The sequence below is a fragment of the Actinia tenebrosa genome, unplaced genomic scaffold (assembly GCF_029948245.1).
Source record: "Actinia tenebrosa isolate PJP-AT-01 unplaced genomic scaffold, QUT_ActTen_1.0 PGA_scaffold1__47_contigs__length_23844297, whole genome shotgun sequence".
NCBI classification, from domain to species: domain Eukaryota; kingdom Metazoa; phylum Cnidaria; class Anthozoa; order Actiniaria; family Actiniidae; genus Actinia; species Actinia tenebrosa.
The window spans coordinates 20,783,654-20,808,142 of record NW_028292578.1 but is presented as its reverse complement, the minus strand read 5'-3'; the positions used below and the strand labels follow the sequence as shown (position 1 = coordinate 20,808,142).

The window sequence follows — 24,489 nt, the reverse complement described above, 5'->3', positions numbered from 1 at the left end:
AAGTATTACCGAGTGTTTATTTTGCAGTACAATTTCCAGATCGCATATAATCACAATACATTGACAGAAAGCGGCCGACTTATAAACAACTAATTCAAAACACGTTGTCATCGCGCTACAGGAGATGGGCGAAAAGCGATAGTTTATTCCAAGATCCAAGAAAAGCTGGAATGACTTGTGTTTCTGCTTCTTATTCTCGTCAAGAACATGGCCTTAGTCGGAATGGGTGCTGACAACGATTTTTGAATTAGGTACACCTTTAAATTGGCTAATATTGAAATTCCTATTTGGAAATTGTGGGTCGTCACTGGTTGGACGATTTGTTACGCACCATTTCAAATAAGGGGTCTTTCTTGGATGTGCATTTTAATGAGTAAATATAACTGAAAACTTAAGTGTTGAAAAAGTGCATCGATATCGATGGTTACACTGTGACAGCAAATGTCATGTAGTGGTTAGGTGTTACTAAACGAATTTTATTGCTTTGATGTTAATAAACAAAACAAACTAAAAAATATAAAACATGGTGTTAAGTGTACTAATGATTAAAATTAAGCCAAGAAAGTTAGAGAAAAAATCGTAAACACGAAATATATTTCAAACAAAGAATGTATAATATTAAACGCAAGCTATGACTTTGCTTCTATTTTACAACATGGCATCCAAACATGTCTGAACCAAGGGGGTACTGGATGGTAGAGGATATGGGTGTTGGCTGTTATTATGAGCTCCAGTATAGTATGTATACTGGATGAACAATCATGTGTGCAGTGGCACTTCTAAGGTTTACTCTTGTATTGGCATTACTGGTTGACCACAGATTCTTGATGTAGCTGTTGTGTTTTTAGTAAGGGCGATCTCTTCTGTCTTGACGTGCCCCTTGTCTACGAAAAAATGTGGGAGGAAAATATGTGCAAAGTGATTAATAACCAAACCTATGCATAAATTAAATGGTGATGGAGCAATAACAACTATGAGACAATCATATCAATCATGACAGGTGATTTTTCCAACTTCTTTTTTTGTTTTCCAAAAGGCGCTTATTCCCAGTGAACTAAATCCCAGTTTCATTGAATCATCAGATTTGAAATCCCATCTTCTTCCCAGTAAGAAAATAAGTGGTTCCGAGCTCATAGCCTATGCTTACTTATCGCTGGGAATAGGAGTGAGAAAGAAAAAAAGTTTTTTCCTTTTTCCCTGTTACATTTGTGGTATGAAGTTGACATTCTTGTTGCTAAACGGTGGGGTGAAAATTAAATGCACTCAGTACCACAAGACACTGGTAGATCTATAAAGGTTAAGGGGCTTGGGAAACAAGTGCAACTTCGTGGATATTGTTCGAGCTAGTGGAACCAACAGGTTCAGGGTGAACATCTGCTGGACTATGAAAACTCGGTTGGTCTAGGGTCATGTTGGGGTATGTGTGGTGGCTAAAGTCATGTGCAAGACGCACAGACAGTTAGTCACACAGAAGAGAATGATAACTCTGTACACTCTCCCTTGACCCATGATCAAGTTTTTAAATTTTTTATTCTGCAAATACTGGAAGCACACATTTGTTTGAACATGTGCATTAATAATTTTTTCTCACCTATCAAATCCTCGTCCTCCACCACCACCTCGTCCTCCTCCTCGTCCTCCACCGTATCCACCTCCACCACGTCCACCACCTCCTCTTCCACCTCCACCACGTCCTCGGCCTCCACCATATCCACCTGAGCTGCCACCTGAGCAAAGAAAAAACATGTCAATGTCCCATTATTATTACTATTATTATTATTATTATTATCATCATTAATATTTGAACAGAACAGCCCAGTTATCTAGAAAATAAGTTAAAGCTCACCTCCAGCATCACCAGGTCTTGATTCATGGCAGCGATTACAGGTGTCTCTTCTGGCAAAGTTCATATTACCGCATCTGTTGTATAAAAAGATATATACCTTTATGATAAAATAATTATTTCAAAAAAAAAAGCCTGTACGAGGCTGTCTACATGAAGATAGGGTGAACCCGCTGGTGTTAGAAATATTTATCAAAATGAACGCTAGAAAACAAGAGTAGGCTCTAGTGACAGGGTGACCTATGGTTTTCGATTGACTGCACCTGTTGTATAGAAAGAAATATGCAGTTATGATTAAAGAACAATTTCAAAAAAGTATTTAAGAGGCCGTCTACTTAAAGGTAGGGTGACCCAGGTGCTAGAAATCTTCTTTTTTCATTTTCAAAAAGAACACTTAAAACAAGATTACAAAACAGGATTTTACTAGCTTTTCTTTAAACTTTGTAAATATGAATAATGAAAATTGGTGTAGCATGTAAAACCTGATTGACCTCCTAATTTATTGGGAAAAGATATAGATATAATACAGGTATATGTAAGAGATACTTACGATGGACAATCCCAGTCACCAGATCTACCATCTCCTCCTCCTCTATCACCACCACCACCACGGCTGCCACGGCCACCACCATACCCACGATCACCTCCTCCTCGTCCCCCACCACGACCTTTAGAATAGTGCAAACAAACAAGTTATTGATATTTGTGGCACTGGTTCAAGAAGAAGCATATTGGGACAGCTGCACAAAAATGGTTTATGTAAGATTGGGTTTAAAGGATTATTGGACCAATTCATGTTTAAGTTTTCTTACCTCCACCTCTGCCTCCTCCCCTTTGGAAGAATTTAGGAGTCCTGGCTTCTGCTAATTCAACTTTGATGTTCTGTCCCATGAATTCTTTGCCTAAAGGATGACAAAGACAAGCAGATGCTTTTTAATCCCAACATGCCGACAAATGAAGTATGCAAACATACCCAAAACACAGTTATGCACTAACTAAACTAATGAAACTTTGACATTAAATAATTTTGTAATGTGCATATTTCATATGCATAATGCTCACATGCACACTTTCTAGATCAAATTAGAATTTATAAGTTGATTTGTATGGAATTAGGAGGAAAATTAGAAAACAGGGAGAGAAAACCCTCAAAACACAGGAGAGAACCTACAAACAACTCTACCCATATACAATGAGTCTGAGGATCAAACCCGAGTCGTATTGCTTCTCACTCTACACCACCTATACTTCCAATTAAGGACACAAGTAATTGCTGGGAAGTAACAGACCCTTTTATCTTGGGCATATTTTTTCATTTTAAGTAGACCAACATGGCGACTTTGAAGATACTTGCACCCTAAGAATGCATTACTTACCATTAAACCATTCAATAGCTGCTGTAGCTGTGGGTGGATCATCATATGTAATGGTACATTCTCCCTATTATAGAACAATAAAAATTGAGTAAGTCCAAATAAATATTTCTAACAAATAGAGTACTATTTGACATTACAAAATCTTTTCGTTTCTATAGACAATCAAAAAAAGACATTTGCATACCAATTTTGACAAGAATTGGTCAAATATCAACTGAGATATGACCATTTGAATATATAATTACCCCATTCAAATCACTGTATTTTCAGCTTAATTCAAAACGTTTTGAACTGCCCTGATTTTGATCAGCCCAGAAGTTGTTTGAGAGTAAATCGATAAAATTTCAAGTATATGACAGGAATTGAAGGAAAGAAATAGTCAATCTACAATGCACGGCCATGAATAAACTTGTATAATAGTACCTTAGAAACACCATCTGGATGCTTGTAAATCCATATCTTCGGTCTATCATTTTTTTTGTCATACTAGGAAAACAAGATTTATGATATGCATAAATATATATACAGAGGAGGGCATATCCTGGGGTGTGGGATCATAGGTAGCTTGTGACCCCTTTGTCCCATAGGTGTTTTCCAAATGTGGTGGAATAAATTATTCACACCTTAATGATTCCAATAGCTCCAAATAAATTCTTCAGGTCTTCTTCATTGGCATCTTTGTTCACATTAGACACAAAGATAGTATCCTGAGAGTACTGTTTCTCTGCAATGAATATAAAAAAAACTCAAATAAATAAACGAAAACACACAAAAAATATCCTTATGGTGTACTTGGAAATAATAGCTAAACTACCGTTGTGGCTCCTGCTGCCATATTACATAGAAACACAAACTGAAATATGAAAAGTCTTACCTTGAGGCCCACCACTGTCTGATCCACCTAAACAAACAAACAAAAAATTCCTCAATATTGACTGTTATGCAGAAATCAGCAAAAATCTTTTTTTTTCATTAAGTTAATACTTCTGTAATGCTTAATACAGACTTATTTATAGAGGTTTAGCCTTGATTGAAAGAAAATAAAAAAAGCCACTTTGACTGCATTATTGATGATGCTTTTAAATGTAGTGGACTTTTAGTTTTTTGCTAAACTATAAATCACACTAACCAATATAAACGAGTCTGTGGTTATCAAAAACAGCAGTATTATGTAATTATTTCAAAGAAGGTTGTCATAGCCAAATGCAATAGGTCATTCCAAGATCCAAGAATACAGTAGGTGAAATGACTTGTGTTTCTTAATATTATTCTTATCAAGGAATGGGAGGATAGTGTTGAGATATTTAGTCTTGTTTGTAGTAAATATAACACACACGCATTCAAAGCTCCAATTATTCATGTTTAGTCGTATGCAAATATAATTCCTTTCAGTCTTGGAATAATCTATTGTCTATAGATGATAGATCATGTTCTTTGGCTCCGACAACCTGTTTTGAAATAGGTATATTCAAAGATTGAGGAAGAGGACTATTGGTACCTCACAGATCAAATTACCGCATAACACAGGGTTCTACATTCTAAAACACCACCATCTTTATAACATTTAAAAAAGCACTACACGACAATTGAATCTTATGTGCTAATGCATAATGTGCTAGTACGCTAGAGATAAACCATATACATATACCAAGGGAATGCACACTAACAGTATTAAATTCAGTAGTCACATGTAGTCACAATACTTCGCATAAATTTGTTTTATACTACTCTAGATGATTCACAATATTATAAAATTGATAACAAACATGTTCAGTACTTGTTTACCATATATTTTCTACTTAACAACTGGTGTATGAATCAATAGGCTACTTGCTCACAGACCATGAGGGTGAGAGGCCAAATTGTTTAATTCAAAGTCTACTAATATTTTGGTCAAATGAATGCCCTTTTTTTGAAATTTGGTTGAAAACTGAAGGTATCCATCATTAAATCAAATAGTTCCTTGTTGCAGTAATGATGAAAAGGTAAATTATACACCTTGAAAAGATGAAAAAACTTGCTGACGTTTTGGACGCTAGTCCTTCGTCGGAGTAAAAGAGAAAGAGGTGGTAGCAAATGCCACCTCTTTCTCTTTTACTCCGACGAAGGACTAGCGTCTGAAACGTCAGTAAGTTTTTTTCATCTTTTTCACGGTGTATAATTTACCTTTTCATCATTACTGTTTTATTAGAAACACTGACGCAGTTCACACTAGTTTTTAGCTAGTTATATCTTCTAGTTCCTTGTTGGTTGTTGTTACATTCATAATAATTGATAAAACAAATTATTATGAATGTATCCATCATTGTTTTGGTTTTCAAAACCAGAACGTTTTACTACTTGTGGTCTATCACTAATAGACCACAAGTAATTCAGCCAATCAGAGTGCAGATTTGCAGCAATTAAACCTTGTGTTTTGCGAGATTTTACTGTTTAAAACTGTTTAATCTAACTTTGTGATTGGATAAAATACTAGCAACAGCAAAAAAACAAAAAAAAAAAACAGAAAAAACTACATTTTACAGTACCCACAATCCAATTATGTTGTGTGTTAATGATAAGCAGTCGTGCAACCGTGCGAGTACAAAATTCTAAAATTTACTCCTGCAACTTAAGAAGAAATCCTTGTCTTCCTCATATGGGAAGTCGTGGAGTTTCATTCTATGCTTCTCTTCCACCTCGTATTTTTGATAACAAAGTACTTTTTGGGAAACCTTTTTTCGCAGACCCTCCCTGCTACCAGTGACAACGCAACACATTAATCTAAGCAACCCTTTGTGTGTTATACTAAGATATGGGGATTCTGACACATCTTCTTCATTATCATTAACCAAGACACATTTCTTTCAGTCCTTTCTCGCCCTGCAGACCAAAAACTGACTTTTATTTGGTCTTGAAAGTTTTAACCAGTGTTATAATCGAAGGGTATGATCAAACCAAGTGTTATCCCAAGTGTTTTTGATAGTATTAATAAAACTCACTAATAATTCATGCACAGAACCCGATAGAAATCATGACCATGAAGGAGGTTTTATATCTGATATAGATTCATCTTCATTGCATAAACTTTAACTTCAATTTTCTCTATCAAACTTGGTTCATTTCGAAAAAATACAGGACAATATGAGAACATACACGAGTTTTTTAAGCCATTGAATAAACTTGCAGATCAATGATGTTTTAGCAGGTCTAAAACCACTTGGCTGCGCCTCATGTTTTATACCTGATAAAACACTCCTGCTAGTTATTAAACATTACATAAAGCGCAGGAAATGAAAACAGAGTGAATGGATAAAGAATGCTACTACCATTATCATTATAGCACTAGTAAGAACTTATTCAACTCCTGGAGAACCAATGTTGAATGTGCAGCAAAAAGAACTAACCAAAAGTTTTAGGACCTTTTTTCCCCCTTCAAATTTTGAGCTACCTATTGTGCAATGTAAGCTTAGTCTGGTCTATTTGTGTGGAATGTTCAAAAATATGAGCAAAACCTTTGGAACTCTAGAGCACTAGTACTACTAAGGTATGCATCTCTTTTACCTTACCACAAGCTGTTAATAATAAAATAATAATCAACAACATACAGATGTTTGCAAAAGCCAATGTGCAAAAGTACAAATCTCCGGCAAAAAGCACTCTGGGAAACTGAATACTACACAAATCAAAACAAGGAAACCAATAAAATTATAAGAAAAAAATTGCTGTTATTTTCGTCTGTTGAAATACATGTACTTAGAGTTTCATAGAAGATGTTGAAGGAAATATTGTCAGAGGGATCTTTAGAGGAACCGAAAAAGTGCAGGTACTTGGTTTCCCATCATGCTTTGTGCTAGAGATTTGTGCCCGACCACATTGCTTATCCAACACTGAGCAATAGACAACTCAAAATATTAGTAATAATCCCATTAATAATTGTACCAGTAAAAGGCATTTACACACACACAACAACATTTAAGCATTGTATACATAAAACTCCAGGTCTGTACCCTCTCAAGACTGTCAGTATCACGGCAAACCATTTAAACCTTTTTTGTTTGAACCACGGTAGTTAAAAACCTTTTACCACTTGTAAAAATCATATGTACACCTTTTTTGTAACTGTGATGAGATAAACCTTTGATACCTTGTTTTTTTTTACCAGTTTCATTTTTTTAAACCAAATAAACCATTTTCTATATGACGTAGATGTTATAAACCTCTTTTTGTTATACCATTTTTGTATCAGAGTATATGTTCATAGCTTAGAGTCAGACGAATAATAACCATTGATTAGAAGCAGAGGAACATTTTGTTTGCTGAACAGGAATAAATGAGCATTTGCTGCTGAATATAACCAAAAAACCAATGATGACCCCAGCTTGAAAGGTGACCAGAGCCTGTGAATACTCATTCATACCACCCTTGAATAACCAGACTTACCATAACCTGAACCGTTTGAGTATCCACCGCCCCGATCTTGTCTGCCACCACCACGGCCACTGTTGACCAATATCTCATTTAGGAATACAATATAGCATGCTTGCGAACATACTTGCTTATAGCAAGCAGTGTAATAATGCAAGCACATTGATGTGTAATAACTGGGTGCTGGGTATATATACCATAAATATTTGGAAGGAAGAGACCAGTGAAAACATTTAGTAGAATACATAATATATGAATTTTTTGTTCACACCTATTATTGATAACCATTTAGAATAAATTGCCCTTACAACCAAGGAATCCGAATGTAGTTAGTTATTGAGGCTTACTAAATTTTAAGGTTTTTATCTCAAAGAACAAAAACATCACTTCAAATAGTGGAAACCAATCATTCAATTTAGTACTTTCCCATAGGTCAGTGCTTCAGACGATCATTCATCGACATTGACAAGACTTGTAATATTAATGTTACGTGAGCAATATTTCTTAAAAACCCACAATTTTTCCCTCCATTTACCACTGTCCTGAATATTGCTAAGAGTGAGATGGTGTGCAGTTCGTATTTAAGTGAAGGTGCTTACTTTTCGTTCACCAAGACGCTCTTATTTTACCATTCATTACAATGAACTTTTTATCGTAATAAATAAGCTTGTGATAAACCTCAGAGTAATAAACCTTTGTATTTTAACCCTTGCTTTAACCTTTGCATCTTTTTATAAGTTTATTTCGTTGGTTATATTTCAATAACTAGACCCTGATGAAGCTTAATGTATCAAAAAGGGCCCCAATACCACAAAGCCAAGAGATAAGAAACATAATACATACCCTCCTCTATATCCACCACCACTGCTGCCGCCACCACCATAACCGCCACCACCATAACCGCCACCACCACCACCTCCACCAGAGTATCTTGACGCCGAACTATATCCACCACTTCTGTCACTACTACCATATCCACTTGTGCCTCCTCCTCCTGCTGCACCTTGTGAGCCATAGCTACTCTGGGAAGACTGTTGGTAATTTGAGGAAGGAGTTTGGTAGTAACTTGACTGGGATGGCGGTTGGTATCCTCCACTTCCAGATGAGGCAGTAGGAGCAGATGAATATCCACCAGACTGATAACTACTGCCTCCATCTTGATAACTACTTTGTGACGTATTGGAGGTACTACCCTGCATATATGTATTCTGTTGTGCTGCGGCTCCATAGCCAGATGACTGGTAACCTTGTGTGTCTTGCTGATAACCTTGGCCATAGCTCTGAGAAGAGTATCTGTTGGAAATTTAAACCAAAATGTTAAATTGTTTTAGAGAAATTTCAAAGACTCCAATTATACATTACCATGTCCTTCTCTAAAACTTACCCTGTAGAAGCAGAACCTCCATAAGCACCACCTCTCTGGCCATACCCTGAGGAATCTAAAAAGACAAAAAAACACCAATTTTTGAGACGTTTTGCTAAACATTCATCTTACGTTTTTTTATTCAATTTCGTCATATAATTTCTTTAAATCAAAAATTAATGTTTAAATATGTTACTAAAAGTTGCCAACGATTCATAATATAGCTTCTTTAAATAATCTAGATTACAATTTATAAAAATGCTTTTTTTATACTTCCAAATGACAATCTACCAGAAAACGTGCCATTCTATTCATGTATTCTGATTTATCGGTTTCCACGAGCTCACTATCGCTTTAAAAACTATTCATATTCCATGTTTTCTCTTTTTCAAAGCTTTTAAAACTACCATCTAGGTATTAATGCCAATGAAAACTATTAAAAAGAGGTTAATGATACTGAAGGTTTGGCTAAATTCAATGGAGAATGAAAAACTGACAAACATGGCGTCTTTTTTTATATATTTTCTCAAATCGTTTTTGACCTCATTTCGAAAGAGAAATCTCCTAATCCTTTATAAATACTTACAGCCTTGATCACTCATGGTTGTTTTACTGTATTATGGACACTATACCACGGTAAAAGGGTTGTTTTGTACTCTTTTCTGGTAAAAAATGGCGACCACTAAGCGACACCTTCGTTCCCGTTCAACAAGCAGATGGTCGAGACCTCGAGGTAAGTAGCCTCGTTGTGATATGATGACACAGGAAGCCCAAATCACACACTTACAATGCATTACATACAGGAAGCCCAGCTTCAGCTTTTGTAAGTGTGAAAGAAGAAAAGGTTTTAACCTTATGCCTTTCCTTTTACCCTGCCTCGCGCAGATTAGTCTTTTACGCAGCCGCTATACACTTTGGATTTCGAAAGTACAAGCATAAAAAATGGCAAGAGTTTCCATTCCTTGTGCTTACCGGCGGTAATATGCTTTGTGCAAGCCCGGTTCACACTTGTGTCTCTTACGCTTATGTTAAAAGTATTGTGTATATTATGTTAACATGTGCGAACCAGCCCTTACTTGCACCGTATTTTTTAAGATGATTAACAAAGAAAAAAGAAATAAGGCATTTTGGTGGAACCACCATTAAAAAGATGTTATTAGTAGTAGGGTTTTGTTAGGACGACATGGGATTAGAAGCAGGGAGCGTGCATGCTGGAGATGGTGTTGGTAATAGAAAGCATAGATCAAGACTTTTATTTTATGTGGCGGCTCTTAAAAGAGCCATTTTTGATAAGGTATTAGAGGATCTTAAGCTCTCTCGCCACGGATTCGGCGGGCAAGCTGGATGTCCTTGGGCATGATGGTGACCCTCTTGGCGTGAATAGCGCACAAGTTGGTGTCTTCAAACAGACCAACCAAGTAAGCTTCACTAGCCTCCTGAAGGGCCATTACAGCTGAGCTCTGGAAACGAAGGTCGGTCTTGAAATCCTGAGCAATTTCACGGACGAGACGTTGGAAGGGCAGCTTACGGATTAGAAGCTCAGTCGACTTCTGATAACGACGAATCTCACGAAGAGCGACAGTACCGGGCCTGTAACGATGAGGCTTCTTGACACCACCTGTTGCTGGGGCACTCTTTCGTGCTGCCTTGGTGGCGAGTTGTTTTCGGGGAGCTTTTCCTCCAGTAGATTTTCGCGCGGTTTGCTTTGTACGAGCCATTTAATCAAATTTTCTAGACCAAGATTTGTTCGAGGATGAAGTTCAAAGTTGTCGCTCGAAGCTATTTTATACATATCTAAACGTTTTCTGATTGGACAAGTTAATTTTATAATTTGATTGGTCTAAAATACAGACGAACGCTTTTCATTGGTTGTCTTATTTTTACCTCTGATCCACATTTTTATCAAGTTCTTGAACAACTCGAAGCTCGAAGTAAGAAATGCGCTAAAATCTCCCAAAAAAACAATAAAATATTTGCTTATTTTTATTCAGCCTACAGTACGAATCTGTAGGAACGTTGTCAACATGTGTTTTTTAAAATTTTGATTATGATAGGTAGTAATTTTGAGGTGCGAAGTTGGGTAGTTCAAAGAAATTGACTAAGACCGGATCAGAAATTGTCTGATAAGAGAAAAACATGTCAATTTTCAGCCAATCGGAATTCGTTTTTAATTACGTATTTCCTAAGAGGTAAGGAAAGTTGTATTACTATTCGATTCCAGTGCGCGAGGAATCATTTTGGTTTTATAACTGTAAACTTCAACTTGTAGTCGCAAATAAAAGGAAATTTAAAATGTCTGGCCGTGGTAAAGGAGGAAAAGGTCTTGGAAAAGGAGGTGCCAAGCGTCACCGTAAGATTCTCCGTGACAACATCCAAGGAATCACCAAGCCCGCCATCCGTCGTCTTGCTCGTCGTGGTGGAGTCAAGAGAATCTCTGGTCTGATCTACGAAGAGACCCGTGGTGTCCTCAAGGTTTTCCTTGAGAATGTCATCCGTGATGCTGTCACCTACACCGAGCACGCCAAAAGGAAGACCGTCACAGCCATGGACGTAGTCTATGCTCTGAAACGCCAAGGACGTACCTTGTACGGATTCGGTGGTTAGACGCGGAAGTCTACTACTATAAACAAACAACGGCTCTTTTTAGAGCCACCAAATAGTACGAAAGTCGTGATCAATGCTTGACATTCTTCCAATGAAGCTTTCATCAAAATGAATCAGGGATCAATTTGGAAAAAAAATGTGTTTTTGAAATAAAGTTACTTCTTCTAAACCCGCTTGCAGCCCGATTTTAACCCAACATCTTACTAAAATATTAATCTTAGTTTTCTTTCAGTCGAACTGAAGGCTGGGAGTTCTTAAATTGCGGGAAAAGTAGTATTTCTTACATTCATTTAACCTTCCCAATCAACCTGACCTAAAACTTCACTCAAAAATGAACCTATCACAGAGAGAGAACAAGAGAAAAATATCAAATGCCCTTGGCGGGAATCGAACCCACGTCTTCGGTATTCTAGCCCGCCAAGGGCATTTCATATTTTTCTCTTGGTCTCTCTATTTCATTACACACACCGAACGCATAACTTATTACTACTATACTATCAAGGAGATATCAGAGTAGTGTAGTTTCACATGTTTTATTCAATCGTTCAATTCTAGTAGTAAGAAAAGAGCAATGAATACATAGAGGATATTACATGGGCGCGCGGAGATACGAATTTTATCTTCGAGTGTTGAAAAGATCTCTCACGAGTGAGCGTAGCGAACGAGTGAGAGATTTTCAACACGAGAAGATAAAATTCGTATCTCCGCGCGCCCATGTAATATTCTGTTTATTATATAATTATCAATGAACTATGTTTTGGCTTTTTCAGGCAATTCTTTCCGTGTATTTTTGAATAGCCATCGCAATGGTGTTATTTTCACACGTGAAAATAACATGTTATTTTCACGTGTGAAGATATCAATTTTTCGAAATAGAGAAAAATAGATATTTCTTTGGTAATTATATAATAAAAATGAGTAATAAATTAATTTCTGATACTGATGTACAGTTGTTAGTCTTTGTTCACAGATAGATTGAGTGCAATGACCAAGATGATGAGCTTAGGGTGGTGCCTCTGTTCTGACTTCAAATCATTGTTGCTATTGAAACTGATGAGACAGAACTTCATACAAAATGTCAAGCAATTTACATTTGTCATGAGATCTGAAAATATCTCTAAATGCATGAAACTGGTGTTGTAGGTCTGACACTTTCAAAAGAAGAAAGCTCAACCCAAATTCACACAAGGTTTTTGAATGGTAGTGAGCTGCTGAAAGGATGAGTGAGACAATGTTTGATTCAGTGGCAAGGCTTATCAAGAGTCTTTCAGCGAGGCACTTCAACTTTGCCATGAGAAACCTGTCAGCTATGGCTAACAATTCGACCATGAACTGGAATCTGCTTTTCGAGTTGTAGGTGTCAAATATTGCTTGAAGATGTCTGCAGACTTCAGAGCTCTCTGATGAGTCCTCTCCATCAAATGAAAGTGAAAGAGTGCAGCCATAGCCATGGTGGATCACGCATGTAAGTGCATCCAGACTCACTTGGTGTATAGGAATGACTGACATGGAACCTTCTTTGTAGTTAGACGACAACATTGCAGCAAACATTTCTGACATGCCACTGAGTATCCTTGGATCTGCAGGAATTTGTTCCCCACTGTCTACTTGGAATTTGATGTTGCAAGGCCCATGGTGATTGTTGTAGTACTTGCAGGGGCTGCCATCTTCATTTCCAACAAAATCATGATCGGAGTCATATGGAGAAGAAGTAAGATCCAGTTTTGGGCACTTGGTTCTGATTTCATCTGATGCTTTCTTGCTATCGAGTTTTCTTTTCCTCATTTGAGTTTGATTTTCCAGGTAGTTTTCTGTAGAGGAGAGTTTGGTTGAAGCATCAAGGGTAAGCCCAGTTGATGAACTTAAATACTTCAAGGAAATGACAACTTTGGCAAACACTTGGTCATCATTTTCAGAGACCAGTAAGTCACATAGCATCTTCAGCCCATAATTCTTGATCATCAGCTTATTTCTCAAGTTTTCAGACCTACAGTAGAAATGGAAAGAAAAGAAGAAAAAAGTAACATTTTTAACCAAAGAAAAGACCGAGATGTTTGTAATGTGTGTGCATGTGCATAGGAGGGAGGAGTTAATCTGCTGTCACAAGACATGGTGGTTATGCAATTAAAATATCCATTTCTGACTCACCTACATACTAGAGGCAGCATTAGCACACACCCCAGCCAGTCTTCACCACATCCCTTTGCCAGCAAGTGCATGAGGACTCCCTTGCCGAAGGGAGTTTGTGACTGACAGGATAGGTTTTCCATCAATTTATCACCAATGCTTCTACATCTGGTAATGGAGCTGTGAGGGATGTGTATTTGTGGTGGGTGTACACACTTGATGTTGATATCTGAATTTGTTCCTGTTTCTTTATCAGTAGTGGTTTCACTGTCTTGAGCTTCTTGTCCTTTTATGCATGCATATCCTTTCATATACCCACAACACAGTTGTCTGTGAATATCACATGCTATGCCCATACCCACCAGACTCTCAAAGCACTGAGGATCTAATGTCAGACTGTTAAGCAAGCGTGTACACTTTGGGCTAGGATGATTCACCAAGCACAAGTAGTCCAGTAAAACACTGAAGCACTGTCTTGTTAGTAAATGTGGCAAGCCTGACTGATCACTCATGTGGGAGAATCTTGATAAAAGTAATATTGCATTATGGCCAGGCCCATGAAAGGTGTGGTGAGCAATGTGGGATTTCTCATTATTGGGTGGGGTCAACAGAGGTGAAGAATCTGTACTTCTAATTGAATGCTCTTCCAATGGATGATGCTTTCTACCTGCCATAGTGGAATCCTCTTTTCCATCTTGGGACACTGCAGAACAAACATCTAAACTCTTTTTACTATCTTCATGGGATGTTCTATCATGCTCAGTGGTTTTAGGTGTGGATGATGATGTAGCAGTATCCAACTTACAGCAACTTTCACTTGTTGAGCTGATGTCATTCGATGGTCCAAAATCTAATGGTGAAATATCTATTGACACATCTGTGCTAGGGCTGCTCTTTGTAGTTGGTGTTGAACAAATCAAACCCTGAGGAAAAGAGTGCATTGCAGTTGGCCTAGACGTCATGCTGGTACTGGACAATGTACAAGTGCTCATCATAGAAGTGGTCTCAGTTTTGCTTTGAAGTGAAGAAAAACTGAAAAGCGATGGTGATTGATCAATTGTTTTCACAGTTGGTGTTGAACTGGAAAGTACTCTATTACGAGGCTTTCTCTTAAATGTTAAGACTCTACTGCTTTCTTTTGCATCCCGTACTTGTATTGCCAGATTCTCTGCTTCTTCAAGAAATGCTTCTTTACACGAGATATTAGTACTGTTATCTAAGACAGAATGAGTACTTCTTGGTGATTCTGATGGGCTTGAGAAGTCTGAAGTAAAGCTCTCATGATCATAGGGGTCATTATCATCTTCAGAATGACTAACACTATAACATGATGAAATAACTTTCTTCAAGTATGCCAAAAGAGCTGCCACGATGCCATTATTTAATAATAACTGTAGACATTTTTCATGGTAATAGAAACAATTAAAAGCAGTAATGATCTTTCGATGAAGTGAAGGATGCTCTGAAGAATAAAGCTGCTTTAACAAAAGTTCAATTCCTCCACATTCATAAACTCTGTTCCGATTTACAGCCTCTCTACAACAATAGCAAAGTCCTTCCAATGCTTTTAGAGCCATATGGCTTGACAAGTTCATTGCTGCTTCCTTGTAAAGAACAGCAATGCCTCCTTCACTACCTATGGACACACGGACATGAGCATGGACACAAAGATTAACAGTTGTCATGAAAGCAGCAGAAGACACTGAAGCCTTGTCACAGTTAGTAAGCTTGATAATTTCCTTAATGCCTTCGAATTCCTGTACTTGCTGAGCAATCTCTTTGGAACAGTTCTTTGTTAACTCTGAAATAGCCTTAACACTGCAACCAGCTACAATTGGCTTGTCAGATTTCAAGAGCTCAACAAGTGTTTTCACACCTCCATTTTCATATATTTTCTTTTTACTACTCTGAGTTGTGCTTAGAATCTTTAAGCCTCGAAGAACAGTTTGTTGGCAATCTGAATCCGTGGTTTCATTGAGAAGCTTGACAAGTTCTTCTATTGCACCCAGTTCTTCAATGACAATTGCATTCTGGTCATTCTCTGCAAGATTTGCAAGTGCTCTTGCTGCTCTGTTTCTGATGCTCATTGATTTCAGATTTTTCAAAACTAAAACTGGAAAGATCACAAATTTTAGAAAATCATTATCTTTTAAAATGATACAGTGAAGAAGACATTACCATCCCCCCCTGGGGGGGTACTCCAAAATTTGGACTATACGGGGATGATCCGCTGAACAGGGTATGGTTTTTCTGGTTATTATGGTTGTAAAAAAGCGATACGCGAGATGACATGATAATTGAATCAGGAACTCAGTGCAATTAATTATCTCTTTTGTCATAAACAGGGTCTACAAATTTGAGTTTTTTTGTCATAAACAGGGTACCCCTTTCAGAATCCCAGCGGAACACCCCTACCCAAATCCTGGTGGAGTACCCCCCCCCCCCCCCCCCCCGGGCCATCCCCTCCCTCTGATCCAAGACACAAAAAGTGAAATAGGTTAGGGGGTTTAGGCAAAAAAAGCCTTACCTATGGGTTGAATGCCATCTAATCGCCGTATCTGTCAAAAAAATTTCAAGTAAACAAATTAAAATGCCTTCAATATAAAATACTGGGAGGGGTGGGTGGGGATATATTGTGGTAAAGTCAGATAAAATCGCAAATCAGTGTTTATAAACGTCAATTCTCATAAAAAGCAACGAAAATAGCTTCAATGGATAAAACTTACCTGTGTTTTGTTTTCATTAAACATTGCGCAGTTTGCTATAGCACTCATCGCCATATCTATTATTGAATTATTCGGTCTTTTTAGGAACCCTAATAATTTACCCAAACCACCTTTTTCTCGAAACAAATCAGCCTCATTCGATCTCTTAGTTAATTTAGCAACTATTGCTAAAGCCTTTTTGACCGAGGATATAGAAGAACTGCTTAATTTTTGGACTAAATTGTCAGTAATTTGGATTGAAGACGCCATCTTGGAATTCTTGATGCGCGAAACCGTTTGAAAAAAGATGACTTTGCGCAGCTAGTTTCAGTCTTTTTTTCGAATCTGAAACGCGGTTAAAATTAGCCGTCGTAACTAGGTACCCTAAAATACTCAAAATTTTTAAAGGATTTCCTGATTTTTTGCTACTTAGTTTTCCTTGTTATTAAAATCTAATGCAATAATGGAAGCAGAAACAATGAGGAATGGCGAATTATGTATTTATGTTTGGTAAAATGCTAAACGAAAATTACAAGTCACTAAGTCAAGTAATCGTTTATGGGCCCCCTGTGGTTAAAGTCTGCAGACATTTAAGCTTCGTGCACAGTGGACACATTGTGCTGGAGAGTTGTTCAGTGTTCAAAATCTTTGTTTTTTGTAAGTATTAAACCGCTGTTTAGGTCGTTATCCTTTACAGAACTCGTTTTAAGGGCTATTCAATTTTGGTAAACAATTTTAATAGGTTCTTTTAGACAACTTTTGAGGCCATTTACAAAAGCGCGCGATCAACACTATCAAACAAATAGTATGCAATGAGTGCGTTCTTGGATACTATCCCTTCCAATTTCAAAGCCAGAGTCCTATATAACACCTAATATCCGGGATTTACAATTGTAGGCTTTTTTGTGATTCAGATAGTATACAAACTATGATCATTTGAGATATTCATTTCACTATGTTTTTAATATATATAAACCACACCTTGATAAATTTAGGTCAAAACAGCGGTCAGACCAAATTTTGCTGGAAATGGTTACCAAAAAATTATAACTAGAAGCTGAAACCGGAAATAGTAGACTTCAATTTTATTATATTATGCATATATATAATATTTTATGTCATGTGGTAAAAATACCACTTCCTCATCCACATTTTCCAAGAAAAACTTGACACAAGATGTCTGTGGTGCTATTTCTTTACGCTAATGCATAGCATTCCTTGGAACAGGCATGCACAAGATATTCATGCTGCCTTTGACTTTTATTTTTATAAAATATTTTTATTTTTCTATCAATGATCTTTAGAATTCAAAATTACTTAATAAAGATGGCGTCTGGAAAAGCACAAACCGTCCTTGGTTTGATTGATCCTCAAAAGCTGGGACGGACGCTCACCCATGAGCACATAACGATGGACTACAAAAACTGTTTTTTCCAGCCAGTCCGAGAATCAGACATGGACACTGTAAACTGTAATGAAATCACTTTTAGAAACCTAAATTGGGTACGCCAGAATCCATACAGCCACAAGTTCAATCTTGCTCTTGGGGATGAAGAGATAGAGGAAATGATACTGGAAGTATCAGAATTCAAGAAGGAAGGGGGATCCACCATGGTCGATAACACAACCCAAGGAATCCAACCAAATGTAGAAATCTTAAAGAAGATCTCCATGGCTACAGGAGTGAATATTATCTCTGGCACTGGTTACTATCTAGATCACACTCAGTCTGCTGCTGTGAAATCTGCAACTGTTGAGGAACTCTCTGGGGTAGGTAAACTGTTTTTTTTAAAATATAGTTTATTGGGAACTTGCACTAATAGGTGACATGTGCCCCTTACCTCTTGAATAAAAAAAGAGCACTTTGAAATTTGTAGGGGGGCAAAGTTTCATATCATGATGTAAAATATTTCAGCTTTTGCAATCCATTGCATATTCCCATAAAAACGGTAATGATATATGATTATCTGGCCTCCTGCTTCTTGGACAAGCAAGGCCTCTGCATCACCCAAGGTAGCCAATGGTTCTTCACTTTTTCTTAAGAATCTATAGGTGGACATAATATGATGAGCTATCAGAAATCTATCGGGTAATCAAATGAAGCAATAGCGTACCCTAGTGTTATAGTGAGAGCACTCGCATAGTGGACACTTTGAGCATTTTTCAGGTTATTATTTCCTCAACTTTCTGCTATTTCAAATCCTATAAAATGGAGCATTGAGATTAAGTTTTTCGTCACTTTTAAAATGCATACTGTAAATCATCCCTTATCTGGATCACTTGGTGTAATTGAAGTGTCCAGTGCTTTCCTCACTGTAAAATGATGATAACAATATCAATGTTTAGTAATTAAATATAACACCCACACCTATTTTATTGCATCTAATGACCATTGTATCATTTACAGACAATGGTTAAAGAGCTGACAGTTGGAGTTGGCAACACAGGAATCAAGTGTGGTGTCATCGGTGAAGTTGGTTGTTCTTGGCCCCTGACACCTTTTGAAAAGAAATCCTTACAAGCCTCTGCCACAGCCCAAACTGACACTGGGGCACCAGTGATAATCCATCCTGGTCGTAATGATGAAGCACCTATTGAAATAGTTCGCATATTTCAAGAAGCTGGTGGAGATGTCAGTAAATTGGTCATGTCCCACCTGGATCGTACAGTATTTGATCGCAAAATCCTTTTGGAGCTTGCCGCAACAGGCTGCTACCTTGAGTATGACCTCTTTGGTGTTGAGATGATTAACTACCAGGCAAACCCAGCTGTTGACATGCCTAGTGACTCCCAAAGAATCATGGAAATCAAGTTTCTAATATCTGAAGGTTATGAAGACAAAATAACAATGGCTCATGACATCCACACTCGTCATCGCCTACTCAAATATGGAGGCCATGGCTATGCTCACATTCAAGTCAATATTATCCCCAAGATGTTGAAGAGAGGAATATCACAAGAGGTTATTGACAAGATACAAATAGAAAACCCCAAAACATGGCTGACTTTTAATTAATAACCCTGTGAAATTTTTCTTTGCAGTCTTTTAACTCTTAAATGATCGGTGCTAGTTTTGTGTAACAAAGGACATAATACTAAAGAAAATTAGCAATCAAATAATGATAGCAATAGAAAAATATCCTGTTTTTATATCTAACTTATATATCCAAAAAACTGGAGAGGGGGGAGATGCATTGGTGTGGGGAGATAGCTAGGGGGCTTAACAATTTTTCTAATTCAATTTTTACAGGTTTTTTACTAGTGGCATCATCTGAGGGTTGTAAAATATCAATAAATTTAGTAAGTAATGGTATTTGTTTATAAAGGTTTCATAATTAAAACTATTATTTTTGAAGATAAGTTGTATTTTTCTGTGTTCAACCTGGGTTGGGGGGTCAGGGGGGACTATTGAATATTTTTTTAGAAAAGGAGCATGCCCCTTGTAAAGTTCATTTAGATTGTTAGTAAGTCACCTTAAAACACAGATTTTGAAAGATATACCTAGACTTGTGCCAGATCAAGCTTGTTAACTGACTGGACAGTCGGAAATGGAGGCAAGAGGCAGACCTCATGGATATGCAATATGAGTGCAGGTTATGGGATACCTGTGATGCGTAATACAGGTAGCCCAAGACAGTAGGTTAGAAGGGGGTGGACAGCTGTGGGAGAGTTAGAAGCAGATTTCTTCAGTCCTGGAGTGTAATGAATATGTAATGTCCAGCCCTTAGATGCTTATATCAATAATAATGCACTTCTCATCGGCTTCCATGATGGGGGGACCTTGGGCTAGACTGGGGTAAATGTTCTCAAAGACCTCAAACCCCCTAGAAGCATTAGAGTTCTTTGTAAAGAGCTGTTTTTAATAAAGTATTGGACTCTAAAGGCCTAAAAAAGCAAACAGAGGTATAAACATCGTTTTTTTTGAGTTTTATTTTGACTTTGATTTACCGGAATTGGGGTTGCTGTGTTAACCTACGCCGCTTGTAAACTGGAAACTAGTCGTGCACAAAATGGCGGACAGTGAAGGTCAGAAACGTTAGTCTGCGTCACAGGTGAGCATTTTGATTTTTAATCCTTTTAATCTATCAACAAATCATACCATCCACCATTTTTGTTGCAAAATAAAGAAGCATGAAAGAACAAAACAACATTTCTTGATATTGATAAGTTAAACAAAGTGATTTGTGGTGATGTTCAAGTTCATTGAGCATTATGCACCTATCAGCGGCTTCTCCGTGGGGTCGACCCCCGGGCTGACCAGGGAGATTTTAAACATTCATAAACAATGTTGATCATTTTTCCCAGGGGTAGGGAAGTTGTTCTTTTCAACTTCCCCTGGTCGAGGCATTCAAATCTACAATCTCCCTCATTTTGGTTGAAATTATTGTTATTGTATTTTGAAAACTGAACTCGACACGTAACCCCTGCGGTTTGCTCGATATTTCAGGTAGTTTTTCATTGAAAAGATTAGAAAAAAACCTCTCATGAAATGAAGAATTCACATTTTAAAGTAAAAAAAAATCAAGTTGCCTTCGAATTCGTATCTATGAAACAACAAAGAATGTCAAAAAACATATTTCACAATGGAATTCTCACACGCTCGTCAGCCATCTTGACGAGCAGAGAGGCATCTGGGTATTGTCGAATAACACAGGTAACCCAGCTCGACCAAAAACTGTCCGTGGTCTCAAAATTTTTAAAATCAGGAGCTATTTCTTTAACTAGAGAGGAAAATCAATCCCTCTGGTAACCTTTGCAATAAAAATACTTTCATTACAATCCCCCACCTCAGTTTTTAGTCACAAAACCAATGTCGCAAATTTTCCCAACCCCAGGGGGAATAACTGGATTCAATCCTTCTATATTCTCCCACCCATCTCCCTGGTCAGCCCGGGGGTCGACCCCACGGGGAAGCCGCTGATAGGTGCATTAATACTACTCCTTTTTACAGTTCTATTGTGCATTCAGTGACCACGAATAATAGTTTCTAGCCGAGGCTGGAGTTTCCTCGCATGATAAACTGTAGTTTTGCTATGCGCGGAAACTCCAGCCTCGGCTAGGAACTATTATTCGTGGTCACTGAATGGAACTGTAAAAAGGAGTATTAGCCAATAGCGGCTCTTTTTTTATAGTTTGTTCGAGTGATCATGCACAAAACAATTCAAGACGAGACTTTTGTTACTTTTGTGATCTGTTATTTCAACTCCATAACAATTTTGCACCAGGGGCTGGTGGAATATAGGGGTATTTTCTAAGAAACCTTGCCTCATATCTGGGGAAATACAGATAGCTTTCCTCCAGGCTCAAATCAAAGTCCCTACATTTTCCTGCCCAAAGTTATCTACTGAGACGCCTACTTTTGTCACTGTCTCAGAACTAGCACATTGCCAGTAAGGTATTACATGCACTGCTTTAACAAAATAAGGCCTGTCAGTAGACAAATTAGGGTGTGGTAGCAAGACAAATTTTTGACGTGTCGCCACAGTTCAGTGAGATCCGTAGTAAAACTTGCATAACCCAACATAACCCTGGGTCCCTAGTCCTTCCCCAAACCCCTGACAGCATCTGGTACCTAGGTTACTGTACGTACCCAAAAGTGAACCAGAAAATCATAATATTCAAAAACTGTTTCTTTTTGGTTTTAAAAGAAAAAAACTGATTTTGTATGACTTTCTGTATTTTAACCGCCAAAACTAGATTTCGTTTCAAGATGGCATCTGGAAGAGTTCAGACTGTGCTTTGTGTGATCGCTCCTGAAAAGTTAGGGCGTACTCTAACACACGAGCACATTTCATTGGACTTCAGGCCTGGATTGGTCAAGCCACCCAGAGAGACAGACCTAGAAAAGATAAACTGTAATGAAATAACTCTTAGGAATCTTGGTTGGATTCGACAAAACCCATTTTGTCATCAACACTCTCTTGCTTTGAATGAAGAACCAATTGAAGACATGATTCAAGAGGTGGCAGAATTCAAGAAAGAAGGGGGTTCTACTATAGTTGATAACACAGTCTATGGTATGCAAAGAAATGTGGAAACCTTGAAGAAAATTGCTTCTGGTTCTGGCTTGAATATCATTGCAGGAACTGGTTACTATGTCGATAGCTTTGTATCACCTGAAATGAAGGCTTTGTCAGTGGAAGACATGGCATCGGTAAGTTAATTTGTGTATCATTCTATCCTAACATCTATTTTACAATGTTTAGGGAAGACTGGAGAGAAATTCATCCTGCATAGGATTGTGGGATTATTTATTTAATCTGTTGACTTAGTCCAAGACCTTAGTCCCATAATTTCATGAGCAAGGGGAAGTCGTCACACTTATGAATTCCTAAGAGCAGAATTGACAAGTTATTTCTAAAAGGCATTGAATAATAATGTTCTCCTCAGACAATAGTGAATGAACTGACTGTCGGAGTTGGCAACACTGGTATCAAGTGTGGTGTCATTGGTGAAATTGGGTGTTCTTGGCCCCTGACACCATTCGAGAAGAAATCCTTGCAAGCTGCCACCATTGCACAAACTGAGACTGGTGCACCATTAATTGTTCATCCTGGGCGAAACAACAATTCCCCCATTGAAATAATACACTTCCTCCAAGAAGCTGGCGCAGACATCAATAAAACTGTCATGTCGCATCTTGACCGTACCATTTTTGACCACCAAGACCTCCTGGAACTGGCTCGCACAGGATGCTACTTGGAGTATGACCTATTTGGCATGGAGCCTGTGAACTATCTCCTGAACCCAGCTGTTGACATGCCTTGTGATTCACAGCGAATCCAGGAAATAAAGTTTTTGGTATCTGAAGGGTACGAAGACAAGATAACAATATCTCATGATCTACATGCCCGTCATCACCTGCTCAAGTATGGAGGCCATGGCTATGCTCACATTCAAGTCAATATTATCCCCAAGATGTTGAAGAGAGGAATATCACAAGAGGTTATCGACAAGATACAAATAGAAAACCCCAAAGCATGGCTGACTTTTAAATAAGGTTGGCATAAGGCATTAGACATTTTTTGAAATCTTTTTTTCTTGTGTCATTTTGTGTCATTCTTTGAAATTTTCTTTTACAACCAAAAAGCATATAATGTAGCTAGAAAAAGTTTATAGTATGGTTTATGAGTTCATTGTGAATGTTCAAGTATCCAAAATGCAGTTTGATTTGCAACTGGATTTAGAGTAGTGCATGGTACATCCGTCCCAGGGGCGCACTCCTCCCTGGTTCCACTTTGTGCCCTTACTTCGAAGATTACCAATACTGTTTTTCCCTTTGATTCTATGGGGTACACCCCTCCCTGGGTTAACTTTGTGTGCAGCACCCCTCCCTAAACAAAATCCTAGATCCTCCCCTGCGTCCGATCAGGCTTGACATGACTCACCTAATTACAATTTGCCAAGTTTAAAACCTTTTAGTATAGAGTGCAAACACAAGATGTATAAAAAGTTCGTATTGTCTCATCTCACATAGCACGACACGGTACGTCCGTAGGATCACTTCACATGACTCCCCTAAGAACTGAAAATTTACCAGGTTAAAAGCTTATTAGTATATAGTGCAAACACAAAGATCTTGAAATTTAGTATAAACCTATTTCACATTATTTAGCAATTTTAAAAAATAACAGAAAACTAACAACTTTTAGCCATAACGTAGAGTACATTTAGTACACGTAGAGCCATTTAGTAGAGTACAAACACTAAAAGTGTGCAACAAAATGTTATTTATACTAATTATATTGTTTTCTTTTGTTTAAGTTAGTGCTACTTACTACTAAATAGTGATAACTTTTGCACACATTTAGTGTTTGTACTCTATCTATAGTTATTTCTCACGGCCTCACGCTTTTAGTGTTTCACTGTTTGGTTTAGCCCTCGAATTTGTTTCTCGTTCGGTTCATAGTATTTTCACAAAACATTGTAAACTGCGAATAATGGATGACACTGATTTTTCAACGTGTAATAAATTTTGATGTCAGAGTTTGAAGTTGGTCTAAAAAGGAAGTATTCACGTTTTTGAGAAGCAATAAGTTTTATTTGTCTTGAAAACTGCACTTG

The 24,489-nt window shown here is 37.7% G+C and overlaps 6 protein-coding genes across 7 annotated transcripts; 3 read left to right on the top strand and 3 right to left on the bottom strand.

The window, feature by feature from the left end:
* Nucleotides 1-9,736, bottom strand: LOC116288841 (uncharacterized). 2 transcript variants are annotated; one of them, XM_031695684.2, is made up of 13 exons: nt 9,576-9,736; nt 9,011-9,065; nt 8,470-8,919; nt 7,642-7,700; nt 4,094-4,120; nt 3,843-3,943; nt 3,643-3,705; nt 3,220-3,283; nt 2,656-2,745; nt 2,394-2,511; nt 1,847-1,920; nt 1,592-1,727; nt 1-884 (listed from the first exon to the last, which is right to left on the bottom strand). In XM_031695684.2, exons 1-13 carry the CDS (start codon nt 9,589-9,591, stop codon nt 845-847), a joined length of 1,293 nt encoding a protein of 430 aa, XP_031551544.2. In that variant the 5' UTR covers nt 9,592-9,736; the 3' UTR covers nt 1-844. The 2 variants fall into 2 exon arrangements, with proteins under 2 accessions (XP_031551544.2, XP_031551545.2); XM_031695685.2 differs by lacking the exon at nt 7,642-7,700 and having other exon boundaries at nt 9,576-9,722.
* A 144-nt stretch (nt 9,737-9,880) lies between these two features.
* On the bottom strand, nt 9,881-10,725 carry LOC116288844 (histone H3). Its single transcript, XM_031695695.2, has one exon. It carries the CDS (start codon nt 10,705-10,707, stop codon nt 10,297-10,299), a length of 411 nt encoding a protein of 136 aa, XP_031551555.1. The 5' UTR covers nt 10,708-10,725; the 3' UTR covers nt 9,881-10,296.
* Nucleotides 10,726-11,201: 476 nt separating this feature from the next.
* LOC116288764 (histone H4) lies at nt 11,202-11,762 on the top strand. The gene has a single exon (XM_031695588.1). The coding sequence runs from the start codon at nt 11,282-11,284 to the stop codon at nt 11,591-11,593; it is 312 nt and encodes a 103-aa protein (XP_031551448.1). The 5' UTR covers nt 11,202-11,281; the 3' UTR covers nt 11,594-11,762.
* A 350-nt stretch (nt 11,763-12,112) lies between these two features.
* LOC116288828 (uncharacterized) lies at nt 12,113-16,695 on the bottom strand. The gene is made up of 4 exons (XM_031695673.2): nt 16,447-16,695; nt 16,248-16,278; nt 13,742-15,833; nt 12,113-13,580 (listed from the first exon to the last, which is right to left on the bottom strand). Exons 1-4 carry the CDS (start codon nt 16,693-16,695, stop codon nt 12,635-12,637), a joined length of 3,318 nt encoding a protein of 1,105 aa, XP_031551533.1. The 3' UTR covers nt 12,113-12,634.
* Nucleotides 16,696-16,925: 230 nt separating this feature from the next.
* LOC116288814 (phosphotriesterase-related protein) lies at nt 16,926-19,785 on the top strand. The gene is made up of 3 exons (XM_031695656.2): nt 16,926-17,082; nt 17,730-18,195; nt 18,833-19,785. Exons 2-3 carry the CDS (start codon nt 17,752-17,754, stop codon nt 19,439-19,441), a joined length of 1,053 nt encoding a protein of 350 aa, XP_031551516.1. The 5' UTR covers nt 16,926-17,082; nt 17,730-17,751; the 3' UTR covers nt 19,442-19,785.
* A 649-nt stretch (nt 19,786-20,434) lies between these two features.
* On the top strand, nt 20,435-24,418 carry LOC116288786 (phosphotriesterase-related protein). The gene is made up of 3 exons (XM_031695618.2): nt 20,435-20,477; nt 22,123-22,579; nt 22,816-24,418. The coding sequence occupies exons 2-3, from the start codon at nt 22,136-22,138 to the stop codon at nt 23,422-23,424; spliced, it is 1,053 nt and encodes a 350-aa protein (XP_031551478.2). The 5' UTR covers nt 20,435-20,477; nt 22,123-22,135; the 3' UTR covers nt 23,425-24,418.
* Nucleotides 24,419-24,489: the final 71 nt, after the last annotated feature.